This window comes from Coturnix japonica, chromosome 4, assembly GCF_001577835.2.
Source record: "Coturnix japonica isolate 7356 chromosome 4, Coturnix japonica 2.1, whole genome shotgun sequence".
Classification (NCBI taxonomy): Eukaryota; Metazoa; Chordata; class Aves; order Galliformes; family Phasianidae; genus Coturnix; species Coturnix japonica.
The window spans coordinates 16,085,481-16,107,797 of record NC_029519.1 but is presented as its reverse complement, the minus strand read 5'-3'; the positions used below and the strand labels follow the sequence as shown (position 1 = coordinate 16,107,797).

General features: G+C 41.6%; 2 protein-coding genes across 4 annotated transcripts in view; both read right to left on the bottom strand.

The window, feature by feature from the left end:
• Window positions 1-90: 90 nt before the first annotated feature.
• RADX (RPA1 related single stranded DNA binding protein, X-linked) lies at window positions 91-18,843 on the bottom strand. The gene is made up of 16 exons (XM_015860703.1): window positions 18,765-18,843; window positions 17,953-18,651; window positions 17,543-17,685; window positions 16,265-16,457; window positions 15,384-15,492; window positions 15,136-15,227; window positions 14,926-15,045; window positions 13,933-14,040; window positions 13,376-13,543; window positions 12,657-12,817; window positions 11,966-12,168; window positions 11,183-11,251; window positions 6,987-7,057; window positions 5,502-5,795; window positions 3,851-4,033; window positions 91-3,054 (listed from the first exon to the last, which is right to left on the bottom strand). Exons 1-16 carry the CDS (start codon window positions 18,841-18,843, stop codon window positions 2,909-2,911), a joined length of 2,838 nt encoding a protein of 945 aa, XP_015716189.1. The 3' UTR covers window positions 91-2,908.
• A 154-nt stretch (window positions 18,844-18,997) lies between these two features.
• Window positions 18,998-22,317, bottom strand: part of NRK (Nik related kinase) — an 80,680-nt gene continuing 77,360 nt past the window's right edge. For all 3 annotated transcript variants that reach the window (XM_015860734.2, XM_015860736.2, XM_015860735.2), the window contains exon 31: window positions 18,998-22,055. In XM_015860734.2, the coding sequence (XP_015716220.1) occupies window positions 21,972-22,055 (84 nt within the window). In that variant the 3' untranslated portion in view covers window positions 18,998-21,971. The remainder of the gene's footprint in view (window positions 22,056-22,317) is intronic.

The following is a 22,317-nucleotide window of genomic DNA, read 5'->3' as shown; positions in this document are numbered from 1 at the left end:
CCTGTAAAGACTCTGGAAGAATAACCATGACTCAGGATTCCCGCAACAGCTTTCAGAAGCATAGTTACAAAATCAAAAGGAAGAATCCAAGACATTTATTGATATTATTTTATTCATATTCTCCAGTTCTCAGTGTTACACTATTGCTACAACACATAAAATTGATCTCTAAGATAATATGACTTAGGTTTGCACACTCGAAAGTACCATTAGCTATGCACTCAGTTTACCTTCATCTGGTTTATTGTTTGATATTAATGCTGGAAACACAAGAGAGATGGAAATAAAATGAAAATAAAAGGTGTTAGAGTACAGTGCTTTGGCTGGATATGAATTGTACAGTTACAGAATGTAACCTGGAATATACTCCTCCCGGCAGTGGCAATATACAGCAGATAGAAAGAGGATTCCTATGACTACTACTGCAAAGTATGAGACACTGTACCCCTGTTTCACATGGCAAAATTAATGTGTTTTGATAGACTGAGGATGAAAAACACTTTGGTTTTATACTTCAGTCAATAAAGTCCAAGTGAAATAAAACAGCGAGAAGTTTCGCTGCAGAGAGGACTTTCCCCCTTCCACCTCCAGTACTGCAGTGCTGTTCTGACAGGGAGAAAGGAGACAGACAACCATCCATTCACACCGCAGCACTTCAGAATCGGTGTAATTCCTGGGGATGGGTTGGTTCCTCTAAAGGATTACCCAGAGTATCCACATTCAAAGTCTATGAGTATTCCCTGCCTATATAAAGCAAGTGTATGCTTCTGTGTTGGCACTTCATTCTACAGGAAGGAGTTCACGTATCTCCTCCATGTTAGCCATAGAAAATTCAGCTGTAACTTTGGTAAAATAAAGTTATACACTTAAAAAGTCTCAAGCGCAAGTTCCATATATGCAACATCATTACGATATTTCTTTTAGAGTCAGGAAACCTCCTAATGTGGAGGATCAGGTGATTAATGCTATCTGTTTAAAGTGTAGTAAAAGCAGTGCAATGCAGCAAACAGTATTTGCTGATGCCTATTGCATGCGATGGACTGAGTGCCTCGAGCGACCGAATAAAGTGACTGTGGCACCATTTGCCACATCAGTCCTTTAACACAATGACAGTCATTTGCAAAAGCTGCTCCTAGAAATAAACAATTTAATTACAATTAGACTTCCACCTGAAGTATATCTCAATAAAAAAAATACTGACACAGTCAGCATGGCTCAGTTTGGTACACAAGTGCTGGTGCTAATTTTCCTCATTCTAGAGCAATGGTCTCTTGTCTTCACATAGCCATGAACATTAAGATCGCACATGTGAGCAACACCCAGCTCTTCTGGGATGGTAACGTGCTCATTGTGCCTTCAGTGGTACGGTTACAATGACCTGATTTGGCAAGCATTGCTCCAGAACTAATACTATATGATATACATAAAATATAAACGCACAAGACAGTGACATTTAATTAACTTTCAGCCTCTGTGCAACTTAAGTTAAACTTCTCTCATTAATACATTTTTAAATTGTAAACCATCATAGAGACCAGAATACTTTTTCTTTTTAATAATATCCAGGCATTTACTTTTTCTATCAAGTTGCCTATGAAATTGTACTGTAATCAAGGCAGTTAAGTTTTCTTCAATTCCCATTAACTGAAGTTAGGGTAGAGATTGGAAGGACCTGAAGACAAAATCCACTGTCCTCACAGCAAATGAGTGACACAGTAGTTGAAAGAGATGCTGCTCAGGTGCCAAGCTCTGGGCTGCTAAAACACACCTGGAAAGTTTGCCACAACAGAACAAATCTGCTTCTATAAATCATGTCTCCTCAAACAACAACCGAGATCAGCATTTCATATGGACAAGCTGTCAGCTAGCGATGTGTCTTAGCTCCTACTTGAGAATAATCTCATAATGATCCAGTTGTACAAGTGATTTGAAGAAAGGGGGACTTAGTACTGAGCCAAGAAGGAGCCAGCAGCTGATACTAAGGATAGAGTCAAAGAGTTGACAGGATTTCAGAGCACTTGGGCATCTGGAAGCAGCGGCTTCTTGCAGCTGCTGAGTTCTCTCATTCAGCTATTACCAAACAGAAAAATGACAGAACCAGTGGTGAACAGGGGGGAAAAAAAAGTAATGGTGTGACAAACTATATCCTGCCATGCTTCATAATTCATAAAAAGGTTTTTTCTCTCGCAAAGCCAGAAGCAAGCTTCACTAACGAAGTTCAATATTTCATTTTTTAAATTAATAAATAAAATACATTAAAATCCTCTGGGTGCTACACTCACTCCCCAGCATCGTACATACAAAAGCAGACATAGAGAAATACAGGTGAATTCACTCGGGTTAAAAGAACTGAAAATATCTTCTTGCACCACTGAGTTCAGCCCCCAGTACTAAAGGCACTGTGATCCCTTCCACAAACAGCAAGGTGCAAGCGGGTAGGCTGCATCCCACTGAAAGATTCACTTCAGGACGGAAAGGTTCTCATCTTCAAGATTTAAATTTCCAGCCTAAATTTTTACTGTGGCCAGTTAATTCTTTTGCAAACACTGCCTTTAGTATCAGGAAAGCCTACCTCTCTTCTTGGTTCTCACCTAAATACATACATTTCCTACATATCTGTGTACACAGGCAGAGAAAGAGAAATCACAGTCGCGCTTCTCAGTCTCCTTTCAAAAGCTCATCTTTCTCAAACATAAGCGACCAAGACGTCGTGCAATAACATGATCCGTGACTGTCACAAAGGCAACAACTGCCCTTCTCATTATGTGGATGACCATTGCAACTGTAAGAATGGTATTTGTCTGCTAATTGTATAAAAGTGCAGTGTGTAGAGGGGAGATTCAAGTTGCAGCCATTTTATTCCCCTCCTTTTTCTACAGTATCTAATTTTGAAAAATAAAATATTAAATTATACTGGATCTGGCACATCGGCTTCCACCGTCTTGTAGATCTTGCTCAGAAAGACTTCTACCTTGTCATCTCCCAAGTGACAGACGTCCAAGATACAGACAACGTGTCTGCCATCGAGGTCCATCGCTGCTTTCACAATTTCATCTAGAAGTTAAGAAAAGTAGTCTGAAGATACGTACAGCATGAGGAATTGACACGCTTTTCCATGTAGTATGTATACATTTGTATGTATGTATGTATACAGTGACCTCCTGTCATTGAGAAACACACCTGGACCAGTAAGTGCTGGACAACTGTGAAATGGTTATTTCTTGGGGTAGAATCTCATTAATAAATTCAGCCACCAGAAATGATAGCATCAGACCTCAGAAATGGAAGAGCTGAAATCTGCATTAGTTAAACATTAGCAGCTCTCAGATTTCATAGCACAATTCAAGGAAAAATAAAGATGCATTTGAATAAGATCAGGTCTGCCTGTATAAACATACTGGAAAACACCATAGCTATATAGCACTGTGCATTACAACATGCATTAACAGTGATCACTGTATTTGCTGTGAGGTGCCAGCAATGAGAAGCATAATCTGAGGGAAAATAATTAAGCAATAGGAAACTTTGGTTTCTAGACATGGTAGGTTGGACTGCTATTCTACTGTATTTCAAAGCAGATCAAGGCAATTATTCACATGCTTATAATGGCTTCTATGTCAGTATAATTTTGCATAAGCAAATAACTGCAGGCACCACCTAGATCACTCTGGAGTTTGTGTTCTGGATATTAAAATACTAATTTCCAAGTAGAAAAACAGTCTCAGTAAAGGCTTGAAAAATTCAGTGTTGTATCTACTTATTAAAGATGGCCACATCAAATTCACACGTTACACTGAAGACGTGAATTGGGAGATAGAAGAAAAGACAGATGAGTAAAAGCCAGACTTACTTGAAAGTGGAAACATGTCGCAAAATGTCCCATCGCCAGTGGCCTTCTGCTGACAAGAAGAGATGCAACTCATGCAAGACAACAACGTATCATTTTCAACTTCCTCCACTGGAAACAAGTGGGGATCTTCATGACCAAAAAATGGGAGAAATGCAACATCTATTGCAACATCATGGTTTATACCTGTTGAAAAAGATACCTGTTAACAGTAAACTTCACCTCCAGTCTATCAACAACTTAATGTGGCATTTCTTCTTTTCTTTTTTGAACAATCAGACTACAGAAGGCTGAACATTGGTGTGTATGGAGACTGCTCTGAAAGCAATGCCTCCTGTGTTAGGACATTAGCCCACAATGTCAGAGGCGGACACTGGTGGCATGGCAAAATAAGTTAAACCTTCATAAATATTCCCTTACACTGCATGGCTGTGTGACAGACAGCAGGAGAGGGGCAGTCTGATAGAATGGCATCTGATGTGGAAGTGCACATGGAGCAAAGGGTGAAACTGAATTCCTCCACATAGAAGAAAAGGTACCTATTGACACCCACTGACACTTGCTGAATGTTGATGGAGACCAAAATTGGATGTGAGCACAGTGTGGCAGAGGGTAGTGCATTTCAGCTTTCAGAGTGACCCAAGTATCATCAGAAGATTCTTAGTTATGTGCTCTTTGTTCATTAATTAATCACCAGTGACAAATGACATTTCAATTCACACATACACTGAAAGTGCTAGGGCTACAAGTATTAGGATTTAAGGTTAAGAAAGCAGTTGGCTCAAAGGACGTTATAGCAATATAGGGCGCCATTTCACACTCCTTTATAACTTTATAGTTGCTACAAAGGCAAAGCAATCTGTTTTACATCCAGTATATCTATGCAGTACATGGTGCATTACTTGTGTTACTTTCACCTTGAATACTACATTGCACGTTCCAGGATTCTAATGACTGTAAATGTTTAAACACCTTTTCTGCAAATCCCCCTTTGTAAATAATGGAAACTTTTAAAGTAAAGTAACATAACATGAGCACTGCTAAGCCAGCCAATTTCCTTCTCCTTTTTATGGCCAAACAAACCAAACAGATAAATATCCCACGGCAGTGGAAAAGATCTTGTTGCGTGTTTATCACGAACTTGCACATTTAAAGGTCAATCAATCCATGCTTTGTGCTAACCAAAAGCATAGAATCAATCATAGAGTCATAGAATTGTTCAGGTTGGAAAAGACCTCAAAGATCAACAAGTCCAACCGCAGCCTAACCATAGTACCCTAACTCTAACAACCCTCTGCTATATCATATCTCTGAGCACCACATCCAAATGGCTCTTAAACACATCCAGGGATGGTGACTCACCCACCTCCCTGGGGAGCCTACTCCAGAGTTTAACTACCCTTTTTGTAAAGAAGTGTTTCAGCAGAGCAGAGGAATTAAACACGATCCTAATTTATTCCTCTAGCAAAGATCTAAAATGCCAATAATTTAATTATTTCTTTTAACTTAAATACCCACACATTCAAAGGTTTAAGCCAGAAAAATCCACTCCATTTCTGACTAACCTCCAACTCATTCTCAACACATGAAACAACTAAGATTTTACTCTGCTCTTGCGTAATCATTTTCAGATGCCAGGCTACCAAACACTTACCCAGAACTGTCACTTCATAATATCCAAGGCCACCAGTGCTTTTAAATTCACTGATATTTTTATCTGTTCTGGTTTCTTTTGGCTGGTGCACCGCCGCATGAAGGTTGTACTGTTGGATAAGTAAGTCTTTGTACATGTAATCAAATTTACATGGGATGCTTTCTGGGAAAATCGTGCTGTGATGCAAATATTTTGTCAGCTTGTCTTTCACTTGTGCCCACAGGTCGCTCTGCCACGAACTGCAAGTTCTTGCCATCTCTTCAGTTTCAGGTATATCATTTATTTCTTCATGGTCTGTTATTAACAGAATAAACGGTTAGTTGCTTTTATGCTCACAGAATCAAATCACTTCTCTACTCGATGAGCAGTATTTTCATGAGTACATTTCAATTGTGGCAACACGTTCAAAACGAAGAATAAGAACTGAACTATGTTTGGAATGTGAGCAAACAGGTAACCTTAGAGGCAACGCTTGGACACGGTGGCCCATTTCTGGAGAGTGAATAACTTGTTTAAAGAATGCTTAGAAACAACAAGTTTAAAATGTGTACAAGTGAAGATAAACTTTCCCATTCCTCCACAATAACTGTACACAAACACTGCGGACTATGCTACGTTTCAATTTCTTTGCTATACAGATAGTGATAGCTCCATTCTTCTTTCCTATTACTGTATACAGTTTGAGGATTGTTTATGGTAAAAGCTTAGACATCTGTCACTACTGACTTCAAATCCCCTCCACTCAGCTTATCAGAAAGCCCATTTCTGAACAGTTCCATCACAGTTAAATTCTTACCAGGCAACCTTTGAGAAGGAGAAAACATGACAAAATATTGGCATGAAATAAAAACAGGACCACGCTTCACATAATGACAACAAACCAGACTTCTTCCTTCATCCAAAAAATAAATATCAGGAATGCAGCTGCTTAGAATATGACTTTGTATTTCAATCGCAGAGGAAGAAAGAAATAACTGGTAAGATTAACTGAGAAAAATAAATAAATTAAGCATTGTTCTCATGGCTGACTTGTATGCTGCACCCATTTCCTCCCACATCCTGTATTTGTCTTTTTCATTATGTACTTATGTAGTTTTGGGGCTATCTTCTTGGAGAGGGACATTTTTATCACATGCATATCATTATTGGAAGAAAACTGTCAAAAGAAGATGTGAAGACTTACACTAGTAAGTCTCCTGAGCAATGCTTCTGAGGCACAACGCAGACTTACAGCTTGTATGAAGCAACACTGAGAATCTATTTCTCATGCTGGGAAACAGCCTAACACTGTCCTTGCTGACAGCTCTCATAGCACATCAGGGACAAGAGCGAGCCACAGCAGCTCCCTAGAGGTTGTTGCAGCCTTTGTAGTAGAGAAGAGCTCACAACAAAAAACAGTGGTTCAAAGGATACCTTTGCCTCTTTTGGACCTGAAGAGAAGAAGCTGGCTTAAACTTTTAAACAAAGAAACCACTCGTGACGTACCTGTGCAGTACTGTGAACTATCCGATGGAGCCTGTTCTTGTACAGAATCTTCATGTTGAAATTCATTCAAGCTACAAAAATGAAGCATACATGTGTATATGTATGTATTTAAAATACATTTTAAATCTATTTAATCTCAAGCAGTACCCTGCAAAAATTCTCATCTTGACAGATTTCTAGTGATAAATGAAACAGGCTTGAATGAGTGAGCATCTGCGCCTGGTTTCACATCGTAAGACTTCAGCTGGACATAATGAGACCTCAGTAAATCAATTTCCAAGAGCTTAAGATAAGAACAGCCTCATTTCATTGCTTTATAAGTAGATAAGGAAGTAAGACACACAAAAGCCGGTCTTCGTTGCCCTCTACTGGATCTTGCATCATGAACAAGTGAGATGCAGGCAAGACTTTTTTTTAAGGTACCTCTAGAATTCCAGTCTACCTACGTGGTTCCCAATAAAGCACTGCAACTGCAATTACACAGAAACAATATACAGACAAAGAACACGAAAAATGCTGTACGTGCTATTCAGTGGGATATTCTTGACTTCAGATGTAAAAAGATTTCTATTTTTTCTGTTAATTTTACACTTTCATAACGAGGATAAACCTTACAAATCCTCTTCTAATGTCTCATAAGAAATGGAAAATGTCTCAAATGCAGTGGGGAAAACACAAAAGGAAATATGCTGTATTTTTTGAGTATTACTTAGAATATAAGGAATGCATTATCCTCACAGTGCGAGCTATGTAAAAAGAGTGACTATCCTGTCATCTTCAACCCTAGGCACAGAAGTTACCCTCATTCCAACAGCACAGACTGTTCAATTAAGGTTTCATCCACTTAATTTTGAAAACAAAAGAAGTTAGCAGAGAAGGACTTTACAGCAGCACTATCCCTCTTGGCCCCACAACCCAACTGACTTCAGGGCACAGTTGTGTCGATAAACAACAACTCCTATGCACTTCAGTGCCACTATATGGCCCAGAAGATATTTCAAATAGATCCAGTGCAGTCTTGGAAATACACATACATGCTGTAAGACTTAATTTTATGCAGCAGGATTTTATGCTTTCTGGTGAAATGCAGCAGGAAAGTTCTTATCTTTCTCAGAACTCAGTAATTACCTTGTTCCTCCTACGGGATTATTTTTAGATAAAAGAATCTTTCCATTAAAATAGTATCTTATGAATGATTAATTCTTTTTATTAGAATAATCCTGAACGTAATTACTGCGTATGCAACAGTAATAAAATAATCACCTACATATCAGCTATGTTACTAAATTTTCAAGACATTAAAGACATCATAAAAAATGATTAACAAAAGCTGTCTAATTAAAAATGAATGCTCACAGAACTGTTTCTCATTTTCAAGGCTCAGCCTGCTCAATAACAGACATAAAAACTTAGCAGAGCATTGCAAAGGGCTCGCTCAGAAATAACATGCCAAGAAAGATACAAGCCAACTTCCCTCTTTGTTAAAGAGCACACAGAGCCATATTACTGACAAGATGATGTTATAGAAATGGCTTCTATTTCTTTCAAAACTGCTTGTCCAGGTGAGCAGGTGCTAATTTAGAGCTAGTTTTGCCTCTTAAAAATGTAGAAATAACCCGTCCCTGTTTTTTCCCCACATCTTCACAGGTTTCTTACGTACATCTGTGGCTGGAATGACTTCAACTACCCGCACCGCAGATTATTCCTCCTGGACTACTTTGTACTGGATGTGTGCACAGCATATATTCAGATAAGTTTAGAGATGAGGGAAACTTGTCTACAAAACAATTTATAGCTTCTTTGCCAGCCAGACTGTGAGGCACCTGACTCTAGTGCAGTGTGCTGGGGCTGTTGTACACCAAAACATCCATGCTCCTATTTTGCCTGTGCTGACTTATGACAACTTGCACCCAGCCAAATTTCCTCTTTGCAGGCTGCATTCTGCCAACTCTCCTTTCCACCGGCACCCTCTTGCAAAAAAGAAAAATAAAAGGCCCGTATTTGCTATTTCCAGATGCAAAGAGAAAATGCAGACAATGAGAAAGGTCTAAGTTGTATCAAACATTCAGAAGCGACACTCCAAGGACAAAAGCATGCAGACAAGTTCCTTGTAAGCAGTCTAGAAGGTGAACATGCCATCAGCGACTCTATGGTAACTGCAGTGCTGAGTTTCTGAAGATCAAAATGCTGTTGCTGTGTTTTTTTTCCACTTTCACAAGAAGCTGGTCTGAAATTCCTGATCTTTCTCTATTTGCATTAAAACCATGGATTAAACTAATTTTGTGTATATAAAAAGCTTGGAAATACATTAACGTTGAATGCCTTTGGCAGCAGGGATATAAATATCAACTAGAGTGTTAAATTAATCAGCTTCCTCTTAACTCATTCTTTCTGAAACCCTTAATAATCAGAACAAGTCACACACATTCTAATACTACATGATGTCATATAAATAAGTTACCTGAGAAAGGGAGGAGCTGAGGCTGTCAGATAAAGACCCTTAAAATAAACTGGTCTTGTTTAAAAACAAGCCCTCAGCAATGCAACCACATGCTGAAATGCTGTATAGAACACTAGTGCTACAGTGCATACTTCAAAACATATTGCTAGTGTTGTTATTTCATCAGCGTATTAAATTACTTCAGTGAGAGCTAGTGTCCCGCTGCTTCCAAGCAACAGAACAGAGAACAATGCAAGCTTATGGCTCATCAGGCTGACCTTCCACTTTTCCCCTGCAATCTGGAGAATTCAGCATGACTTCATAGTTAATTACAGAAATACACAAGTTACCTTTTAATTACAAAGAGTGAAACAGCTTCTCATAATCCAACACAGACTTTCTCCTCCTTTAGTTGGAGTTCTAGCACTAATGGCATAGGGTACAGGATACACAGGTAGCGGGGACAGTAGCAGATTGAGAAAAGCAGAGAACAAAGTAAACATACCTTAACTTTTTACTTCACTTCAAAGAAAAGGGGAGAACAAATTCTTCCCACCCACTCTCCCCATGAAAACAACAACAAAAAGCGATTATTTCTCAACAAGCAAAAAGAAATGTAATTTTCAGTGTAGAGGGAAGAGGTGCTGCAAGTAAACTCAGTGTGCCCCTCAAATGCCTGCTGTCATCCTGACAGTAAAAAACTCTCATGATTCCTGATGTCCAGATGGAACACATCGTGTTTCAGGTTTTGTCCATCACCTCTTGTCCTGTGACTGGGCACAACTGGGAAGTGGTGCCGTCCCCTCTGCGCTCTCCCTTTCAGGTATTTACATACATAGATGAAAGCCCTAAAGCTCTCAACAGGCTGAACAGCCCCACATCTCGCAGCCTTTCCTCACAGGAGATGGGCCCCTGACCCTTTATTGCCTTCATTGTGTATATGCATCATATGGTACAAACTGAAAGCAGCACCAACAAAAAGCAAACATTTTGAAATCACTGACATTGGAGGGTTCAAATATTCAAGTTACTGAAGCCAAATTTGGAACAAATGAACTTACAACCCCTACAGGAAATCAGGAGGGAAAGGAGCAATATAACCTAGATTAATAAGTAATACGATTTGCTGTTTTTTTAAAATCAATTTCCATTGATAGTTACTTCTTAAGCCTCCAGTTTTGTCAAGGCTTTAGATTCGAAACTCCCACCCAAGACTGTAAGTTAATTGGGTTTTAAAAATCCTTCTCTGGATCCAAACTAAGCTCAATAAAGTGCTGGGTAGTGGAAGGACCATAAGGCTTCTCAGGGCCAACTATACATCCACCACTGCAGCACTGAGGATAACTTACAGCTCAGTTACTACCAGCAAAATCATCTATGGTATCACGTTGTTCGCTCTGCTTGTTAATTAAGCATCCTTCCATCCTACCTTTGGCTCTCCTTTTTAAACTGCAATCTCTCTGAAACAAATACAATATACAATATTTATCATGATGGAGCCTGTTACTGCGTTTTCCCTAAAAGGCACGAGTAGCTGTGAACATTTGTGTAACATACACAAAACTATGTTTCAGAATAAAACGATTCCATATATTTTACCTAGAACTAGCACAGAGAAAATGAATAGAAACTATAACATTTTACTCTGTTCTGTTCTCTCATTTCACTTCCAAACAGACTCTTGACCTGTAAGAATTACAAGTATCTTTGCTTAATCACTGCCATTATTTAATATGGTTAACTTCACACGACTTACCTTAATTTCTTTTTTGCTGAGCGTGTGTAATAGGGATAAGAGGATACAGAAATAACAGACGCGGTTCCCCTTAAGATAGGAAATTCACCATTATTTTACAGTATTCTGTTAAATACACAGAGCAAAGAACATGCATGTTTTTCTTTTAGGTAAAACCTAAGGCACTCGAATGCTGGAATTTACATTATGGAACAGAAATCCACTAACAAGTTTGCACCAACACTGCTGAAACAGAACTTCAGCAAACCACGTTTCTTTGTCTAAAGTTTTCACTCAGTCCTAATTCTATTTCACTTCATTTCCCCATAAAGAATTCTGAACACCTGCCCTTTTCCCACCATTATTACTTCGGATGTGAAAAGTGAAGGCAAAAGACTTGCTGATCATTAAATTTTTCAATATATACACCAGGCTTTTAAGATGAGTTATGGGTAAACTAGATCTTACACAAACATACTGTCACAAATGACAGCTTTATAGAAGCAAATATTTTACTCTCGAAACTAATGAGATTTTATCAGACATTTTTCTTTTCTTATTCCACTTCCCGTATCAGACTCATAACCTTCATCTGTGTCAAACTAGACACAATACAATTTCATTAACTTAAATCACAGACATCACCACTCGATATTAAGAGAATTACGTAGCTGCCTTTTAAACATTAAAATACAATGAAGAGCTTTTAAAGCTTTCTCACATGCTTTTCCAGGGCCTGGGCTCTGAATTAATGTTCATAAACGTTTTTAGGAGATTCCCTACAGGTGAGTGCTAAGAGCTTACTGTTCTGTGCCTGCACATGATTTGTGCGGGGCCCTTCTCTTCGCTGTGCTCTTTTTTGACAGTAGAGTTTGATGCTGTTCCCCAGGAGTGCAACTTGGCTCCACAAAAGACTTGGGTTCTTCAGTTTGAAGGTTTCTTGTTTTTCCCTTGTGAACGTTATCTTGCTTCGACACAGGAGGATTTTCAAGAGACTCTATATCTTCCTGCAATAATTAATGAAGAGCTTTAAAGCACCTGAAACTAATACTTCCAATTCAAAAGCCTCAATGTTTTCAAGTAAATTTCAGAGAGTGAATGATTTACTGTACTTTCCAGAAATTGCATCTAGCAGAAGTTCCCTTCTAATCATTAACAAGATAAATTCTGTCTGGAAAGTGACAGTGCAAACATTGCTGTCATCAACTCTCTTGCATGCTAATTTACTTTTAATTATCTGGTCATTTAAATGAGCAGCTCCTGAACAGTTATGAAGTGTTACAGAAGGCTTCGACAACACATGCAGAAAAGCACTGAGTCACTGCTTTTTAGAAGTCTTCAAAGTGTGACTTTCTAAGCTCTTCTGCTCCCAAAATAACAAACGCAGTTAATCAAGAGACAACGTAACTCACTTCTGGAATCAATTTATCTATGATCATTTTATCTATGATCACAGCTGCTTAAGGGCTACAGCATTAATTCTCAAGTGCTGTACCTGAGCAGGTTCCACTCCTGAGGCATCTTCAGCTGCACTGCTATAGCTGATGCATCTTATGGCACTGATTATTCCTTGAATAGCAACGCGCTTGTGTTCTCTATAATGCAGACCTTCAATCTCTTCTCCCAGATCGCCTATGGCTTTTAAAACCGATTCAACTGCAAAAGAGCAGTAACACAAATGAGACGGTGAGTTTAAAGAAATACAATATCGAGATGTTTGTATGCACGGCTCAAAACAAAACTGCAAATCACTGGTTACTAAATACTGATTTAAGAATGTGTTTTTGAAGGATTTTAAACCCCTTTTTCCATAGCACGTGAAAAAGAAGTTAAACAATGAGCCTTTTTTTTCCCCCACCGTATATTTCAGTACGTGTTATCAGACACCACAATTTGCTTTTCAGGTGAAATGCCTATTTCAATATACACTTCGGTATAAATGTCTTTAATTCTGATTTAGGAGTGCAGCAAAAGTAAAGCTTCTGAGCAGACTTACAGTTCACGTAAGTTATTAAGAGTTCTCCTGCAGCTAACAGTGCCACGATGGTTTCTTTAAGATGCAGATTAAGCCTATGACACATTACTAGTCACAAAAGGAGGATTCTCTTCAATGACATTACAAATTGGCACAATCACTAACTTTGTTGCTTTCTAATCAAGTAAGACTCCATTGAAAAAGGCTCCTAATCTTAAAGATACTTGAGAGTGTGATACCTTTGTTACTTTTACAATACTTCAGAAAGCTATTTGGAGGTCGTGGAAAAGGGTAATATCCACCAATGACAGTTTTCCTCATCTGGTTAGCTTCACTCTGTGTTCTTGTCCACTGAATGAAGTTCTTCACTTTAGTATCCTTGGTGTACGGCTGGCCCTTGTGCCACCCTTTGGAAACAAAAATGATCAGGTATCAAAAATAAAGCAGGTTATTGTCATCATTTTTTAACTTGAAACGATTCAGAACAGCATAAACAGAACACACATAAAATGAAGAAGAAAAACCGCACCAGAGAATACAAGAGATCTTCCCACTAGACAATGGTGTTTGACAGAAAGAGCATCTTTAATTCCTCATCTAATACTTGTAAATGATGCTCTACCCAGCTCGTTAGGCAAGACCACAAGCATATAAGTGACTAAGTTCACATCATTTTTCAGCACATGCCAATCTCTGTTCCTCCATGTCAGCAGCAGGATTCAGACTGAGACTGAAGGGGTAGCATCTTTGTAAAACTGAAGAGAGAAACGTGGGAAAGAGATGCACTTCAAGTTACCTGTGATGAATATCTGACTTTCGTTTGACGTCGTAAGGTAAATAGTGTGGGAAGGATTCTCAGAGAGATCCCGCACCACTCTCATCTGCGTACACACCAGGTATGTCACTGGAAAGAAAAATACTTGTTTTACAGGCTATCACATGGATGGCAGATTTTCAAGGCTGATGCAAACAACACTTATTTTAAGTGCTCAAAACAAGCTGATTTAATTCTTGACCCTATCGGTACTTCAGTATGCATTCAGCCATTGCTCTAAACGAGAAGCTGGAGATGTCATTAGATTTTCAGCTTAAGAACCGTGCAGGAAAATTTTAGCGTACACGCTAGCACTAAAACAGGAGATGCTTCATCAGATAGGAAATCAGTTTAACAAACACCAGTGTCAACAGTGAGGGCTAAGAGGAGGAGAGGAAAAAGGGCAAAAAGAAATATCGAAAGCCCTTTTAAAATCCATAATTAAGGATTCTGCAGTTTGAAACTTATGATTGTGAGCTTACGTGTAACAACTACCACAGCTCATTGATGGCTTTTGTAGATCAAAAAAAAAAATTGAAAAAGTATATTTTAGAATTAAAAAGCTTTTCTACTTTCACCTCTCCCTTTCTCCAATCCTCTCAGATTAATCATTCTATTAAAAATATTTATAGACAAAGAGAGCAAGAGATTTGAACGGCTGCTTTCTTTTCTTAGTTGTCTCTGATGAAACAGCACATCACCCCAGGTGCTTCACTATTTCCTGCTTGAAATTAACCACAATAGATGAGCTGCAGATGGGTTACGTAGCCTATCTACGTGTTTAAATTGACTGGCAGACTGCAGTAAGATACAAGTTTCAAACAGTTCCATTCACTTTGTTTTCTTTCAATTCCTCAGCAGTGATCGTCAGTGTGAGGTGATAATCCAGGGACTTTTGTCTTCCATTTAGCGGCAATTATACACAACAAATTATTATATTATTATAACCAACAAATACTGTAAAGAAATCAATACTTGGGTGAATGCGCTCAAATACATCTGGCTGAGAGGTTGCAAATATTTCCAGTATGAACGGCTGGTCCGAGGTCCCATCAATGGCATGTGCCCAGCGATAGAGCCAGAAGTCTTCACCATCTTCAATGTAAACAGAAAAAACATACAAGTGTTACTTCAGAGAGTGCAAAATGGTCTGATAAATTCCAGAAGTCGTGTTTCTAGACAGACCTTTCTTTCTTGTTCGTTCCACCCTTCCTACAAAGGTCACAAGGCCAATAACATCGCAGGAATGATTGTTGGGTAAGTCATCCAGCTCCGACCTGCAGAATAAAACAGAAGAAACAAATCTGGTATCAATGAATAACAAAACATAAGACTTACTCAGAAAACTCCTCAGAACACACCTTCAGTTAATGCTCACTGGAACTGCATGAAATCTAAGATCCAGCTTCACAAACAACAAACTTTCATTTTACCTCGTAATAAATTGGTATTTAACTTCAGGTAATCCCCACTCCGGCTTAACCATCTCCTCAGAAATTATACTTATCTTGGTAGGTGGGTTTCGTATGTTAAGGCTGATTTCTGACAAAGAAAGAAAAGACAAAAGCATTTAAGGCACTATTGTAAATTCAAGAAACACTTTTCATTTCCACTGAAACAAACCCACAACAAAACTGAATGAGGTTACTTAAATGATGTATCCCAACCACATCTCACTGCTTGGGAAACCACCAATGAAGCCCTCTGACTTCATGGTTCCATTGAGATAAAGTAAGGCCTGCAGGTACAGCATTCAATGTACATTCAATTCAATGCAACTCCTTAATCTGAGCAACGCTAAACTTTCCAGTTCCCTACACGAGTTAGGACAGATATTACAATAAAAGCCATCAAAGAACTTGCACAACACTGCTTAGCTATGAAATATTTATACTCCAGCTCCATTCACAAACATCACTGCCATCATTGAAATTTGTCAATAAAATTGACTTGCAGGCAACAAAGCAAAATAAGACAGAACTTCAGACACTTCAGACATTAAGATCTGATTTAAGGCAAAGATTTGTTAGACAGAGAATACACTGCTACTAGCAGTGAGAATATTGGTTTTCTATGCGCTGTAGCAACTACATTATGAAGCCATCATTGTTAGTAAGCTCCCATGGTGCTGCTGTTTCAGTATAGACAGCATCAGCACTGTTTTATTCAGTGGGGCTTTACACTGGGGCTTGCTGCCACTGAAGCCTACACTCAGATCAAGGTGATGAAGCACCTCAATGGCCTGGAAGAAGGTATCAGCCACCTACTACAGCTGCATTTCAGTGAATCAAAAGAGATTTCTGCAATACTTCACCTATTGTAGCAAATCTCTTCATCTGCGAATCTCTTGGGGTCGGCTGTGTTTTAAATGGGTAACTGTCTTTGACAGCGTACTGTTCAAGGAGGAGCACAGTGCCAACGTTTATACTGTTATACCATTCGGGACATAAGGAATTCCACAGAACCATGGACATCATGCCTGAACCATCGGCAACTTCAAAGTACGCCTAAAGAAAAAGACAAAATACATTCATTTGTTATTTATCATCATTCTGGTATGTACTTTTTTTTGCGGGAGGAAGGAGGAGACTGGCAAAGAATGCATTGGTTGCTCGGCTCTTGAACAGTTTCACTGACTGCAGACAGACCCTGAGGATATTCCCAAAGCTGCACTGAGTCCTGGAGCTGAAGGAATCCCCAGTTCCAACAGAACTCACCCACAGCCACTCTAGCTCAAACTCTCATCTCCAGTACTCAGTATCAGCAGGTAATAACAGTTCCAGTCTGTTTCTTCATAGCAGCCTGACACAGTGCGCGACAATAATAGCATTAGTAACACATCAGCATTTTAGCTCAGCAGTGCCTGCATAGTTCTGAGGCCCAGACTGGCTGTGGAAGTGTTCAAGACCAGGTTGGATGGGGCCCTGGGCAACCTGGTCTAGTACCAGATCTGGAGGGTGGCGGCCCTGCCTGTGGCAGAAGGGCTGGAACGTGATGATTCTTGGCGTCTCTTCCAACCCAAGCTATTCTATGATTCCTCGTTTCTCTTCTGCCCCTAGGAGTGGGCAAAAGGCTGGGAAGCAACATGGCTGAGAAAGCTGACCTGAACTGACCCAATGGACATTCCATGCCACACAACATCAGGCTCAGCAATGAAACTGGAGGGTAGTCTTTCCAGAGCACTTACTGCTCTGAGCCTGCCTGGGCATCAGCTGCTGGTGGGCAACTGTCTCTACATCATTGTTTTTGTTTCTCCTTCTTCTTCCCTTCGCTTATTAAACTCTTTCTCTCAGCTCTAGAGATTTCCTTGCTTTTGCTCTCCTGGTTTTTCCTCCTTCCCCAGCTGGGGGAGCAGGAGGAATAAACAAGCAGCTGACATGTGCTCAGTTTCTCTGAACAACCAACCACATGTCCTGCCTATTTCCAAGAAGCACTATGCAAAAATACTGCAAGAGAAACACATTGTGAAAGCTGCTAAGAGTTTCACTGTAAGACAGTCTAACTGGAAATCACAAAATGTAAGAACTACACAACACAAAACAATTCTTTTTGTTTGGTTCAAGAGTGTTGACTTGCCTAGAGCCCTCCTTACCTGATACGGCACATCCATTTTCTTCTCTGGCTTCCCGTAGTACCTCAGCCTGGACTTGTGCAGAACTCTCACCAGCAGCGGGCGGAAATGAACTCTGCTCCTCCAGGTCGTTTCCAGCTGACCAAGGGAAATCAGCTTAGAGACTGTCGTTGAGAAAGGGACACAAAAAGCGTTAACGATTAGACACCAAAATGCTTTATCGCTGTAAAGACTCCCAGACTGGGATTTCACTTTTTCAGGGAGCTGTGGAGAGCTTTAAGATCTCCTCCTGTGCTCCGGTCTGAACCATCCCAGTTCCCCCAGCTGCTCCCCATTACACTTGTGCTCCAGAGCCCTCACAGCTCCTCTCCAGGGCCTCCATATCTGTACTGCAGAGAGGGGGGCCCCAACACCCTCCCCCCGCTCCTTACCGTCCACGTCCACCCGCGCCGGGGGCTGCTCCGCCACCCACATGTCCCCGTATGGATCCTCGTTGTTCCACAGCGGCAGGTAGTGCCTCCTCTCCCCGCGCAGGGGCGGCGACGGGCGGCCCAGTCCCCGAGTCTCCGCGGGTGTCGGTGTCGGTGTGTCGGCGTTGCTGGCGGCGGGCAGCAGCTGGTCGATGCAGAGCAGGCCGCGCCGCAGCCGCCGCTCGTCGTACAGGTACGAGCATCGCGTCAGTCGCACGCTGGCCCCGACGTGCAGGTGCGCGCGCTGCACCAGGCGGTTGAGGCGCGGCGCCAGGTAACAGCGCTCCAGCCCCGCGCCGTCCGCCAGCGTCACGTCGTACCAATAGCGCGGGCCGGCGGGCGGCGCCTCGGCCAGGTACCGCTCCACCGCCGCCACCGTCAGCGCGGGCGGCTCGGCCGGGGCCGCGCTCAGCCTCCAGCCGCTCCGCGCCTCCTCCGCCAGCCGCCGCAGCCACGAGGCCTCTTCGCCGGGCGGCCCCGCCGCGACTCCTCCCGGGGTCTCCTCGGCGGGGCGCTCCGGGTCGGGCTCCTGCATCGCCCGGGGCGGTGGCGGCGGGCTCGGCCCGCTCCTGTCAGCGGCGGAGGCGCGGCGGGGCCGCCATGGCGCGGGGCGGGCGGGGCGCGGATCTGCGCGCGCGCGCCGAGTGCCATGAGACGGCGCTAACGGTCACGGGGGGGGGGAGGTGAGGCGGGAAAGCGGCGGAGCGACGGCAACAGCGGGGACTGAACCGGGGCGAAGGGACGGCGCCAGGCCCCACACGGCCTTTACCGACATCGTGACCCGAGCGCGGATCCGGCCCTGAGGGACGTGTCCGCGGGCAGCGCTGCACCTGCGCCCATAGGGCCGCGCATAACGGCGACAGCTTGGGCTGGGTGACAGCTCCTTGCTGTGGGGACTCCGACCCCACAGAGGTTATAACTGTTCTAACTGCCAGCAGAGGGCCGGCTAGCACTGCTCAATACGCAATGAGAAGCCTACCACAGAATCTCACCAGACAGACGTTAGTTTCAGTTTTCAAAGCATTTTTTTTTTTATTAGTTTCGGTTTTACATTAGGGAACAATAAAAAAACCCACATACGTGATCAACAGTACATAGCTTACGTTGTGCCCTGGTTTGAAAGTCGTATGTCAAGGTTCAGGCTGTAGGGCAGAGCTGATGGCTCTTAACGCAGGCACATCCAGCACTAAGCCAGACTGAGTTCAGCAGTTCCCTCCTTGGTCTCAAAAGTTGGTGTGAGTATGTAGCTAAAGAAACTCCTCACAAAACGAAACAAACTGATACGTGTTTTGCATAGTTACATTTATGTCAGGAAAACCCGTCATCTCTGGGGTTTGTTTTTCTTGAGCCTTTGGGCTGAAGTAACTCAGATTGCTGCCATTCAGTGCTCAGCACCCAGCCATTCCAGATCCCTTCAGTTTCTTTCGGTACCATTTCTTAACCTTTCATTCCTCCTACAGTAATACACTGTTCCAGGCATCCACTGCCTCCCTTTGGCTACTCCTGTTTATTTTCTTTAGCTTCTCTCTCCTCTTCACCCACTTACACTCTCGTCAGTTACTCTTCTCAACATCTCTGGGCCCTTTCTCATCCTCACCCATCCCGACTTCCTCTCTGATAAAGAGAAAATACCACATTCTTCTCAATACACCCAACTGCCATTATTAGCTGGAATGCTGCCTCTGAATCCTTTACAAGCATTCACCTCTGAGGTCCTGATTCATTCCGTATTTACATGTGGTCGTAACCTCAATAATTCAGTGGTTTGATGTGCAGAGTAAATGGTGAAAATCCAATCCGCTGACTTGAATCGGCTCAAAAGAAAACAGAACTGACAGAAGGGAGCAGAATGAGAGATTACAATCTCAGTGCAGTAGCACACTACTAACCCTAACCCTTCTCTCCAGCTCTCTCTGTTTATTTCCTGGTGTGGAGCTAAACGTTTTCACACAGCATCCTCTCACTGCCACACTCTGCTGTTACAGGAATATTCAATGGGTTTGATGGCATTTTGCTTCTTTAGCCCCTTGGCACAGGACTGTCTCCCATGCGTTACATGGGAGGCATATAAATGACTCCCCTCCTCCCACGCTGGTGCCAACAGGTAGGAGGCAGATCTTGGTGCTCAGCTCTCCTTGAAAAGGATTTAGCAGAGAGCAATGGAAACTGAGACAGTCAGTATGTAACTGCACATACGCTCTAGCGTGGCTTAGGCTTCTCTAAGTTAAAACACTGCAGAGGAAAATACTTCATCAAATAAAGCTCTATACGTTCTGAGATAAGCTAGTGCTCATGGGAAGTGCTAGGTTAATAACTGCGGAAAGTGCAGCCTTCTGCACAACCAAAGAACATAGACAAGCAGTGGTGCAGGCGTCTCTGATCTGCCTGCAGCTGTACAAGTGCCACTGCAGGGAAGGGCCGATGAGTCCCTGCTTTGATCCTGTGCTGCTGTTTTGTACAAAGATAACAGTTCTGGAGCTGATGGCTGCGGTCTGAGCACCAGTCAGTCACAAACGACTGCTAACACTGCCTTGGCTTGACACGCTGTAAAAAATGGCTACCAGTTTGAACAACTTTATTTCTCCCCTTAGTAAATTGTGTATCATCATCCTTGAGGTAGACAACCAGAGATATTCCAATACGCTTTCCCCGCACCTTTCAGTATCACATATTTCAAGTAATAAAACTCCTATTTCCAAACACCGTGGCTATCAATTCCACTTTTGCCTGCAGCATCATCCATAACTGTGTCACGTCTCGAATAAGCTCTTCTGTGTTAACATTTGGCGCTTTACATTCTCAAAGCATGTCCAGAAATGAGCTAAATGATGACTGCATCAAACCCTACGATTTAATCACACAATGTCTGCGTAGTTTTATGGCCAAGTTACATGCCCCTGAGAAGAAAGTCTATGCAGAAACACTGGCACCGATAACACTAGTGGATGCAGCTTTATTTTGATGCAATTAGCATAGGAAGCACCTGAAATTATTTATATTTTCTCTTTATAATAGATTAACTCTTTGGATATTTTCATAACTATATTCAGAATACATTTGTTAATATCCATTTTTGGAAAGATTATATTTACATACAAATACATGAAGGCTTGTTGCTAGAAAAGCAAGCAAGGAAGAAAAGATGGTGCCGAATCCTGTGGCTTATGTACACGGGTAGTGCCTTTAAATCAACTCACACGAGTGTGGGTCCCTTGGTTGAGTCAAGTTCCAAGTTCTGCTCTGTATTCCATATACGTTTAAGACAAACTACTACTTCAACTGTTTGTACAAATACGCTCTACAGTAACTGTGTCTATTGGCTCAGGCTTCCAGCCCTGAGAGAAACACAAAGTCTGTTCCCTGCCTTTTGTAAGATCTGCCTCACGTGGCTGCAGGAAAAAGCACCCATTCTCTGCCACAGGACACGGCCCCTCTGCACCCTGAATTCATCAGGCCCCTTCATGAACACTCGCTCTTTCTCTGATGGTAAGACTCACACAAGCAAGTCTTCATGGAACAATAATGACTTGCTTAAAATACATAACAAGCTAAAAAACAATTCAAAACAGATTCCAATTTGCCATCCAACCTGTGTTTTTAGATCTACGTAGAGATGTTGCTGTCTAAAAAAGAGGCTTCAGTTTGAGATGATAACGTTACATTATCTGTAATAAAAGGAACTGCACTCACCAGAGTACAGGAGCTTGTTATACTTGATACATTCTTCATTAAACTTGCTCTCTCCTAACACTATGAATACAGTCTTTGCTTGCGATGTGTTTGAGAAGACGAGCTAAATGTGTTTACAAGATTTTGACAGGAAAATAGAACTCTTTCTTTCTCTGCAAGAATATGAATTTTGATAATATTGACAAGATTTTTGTAGGTAAAAAGTGCAAATTCATACGTACTGCCTCCAAGCATTTTACACAGCGAGCTGCAGGGCAAACATTTCAAAGCATCCTTCGTTTTGATGTGATTTACCAGTTGAACAGCACATTCTGACCAAGAGTCATGAAGTAAATTTGACTGCTGCCTCCTGATTGTACGGATGCAAAGAACACCTAGAAAGAGGGGGGAAAAAAAGGTAGGCTGCTGTCAGATTACATTTACAACAGTGTTTTTACCCATGCAGAGTCTCAAGTATAAAGATACATAAATCACAACTCCATTTTGATTCCATGAAGAACTTTTAAAAATGAAACAGGGCTTGTGCTACAGCTAGGATACATCTGTGGTACATTTCTACTTGGAAATACTGTCTGTATTTGCTGTCACCTTTGAAATCAGTGAAAACGATGTGGAAAGCAGCTGTAACCACATGCG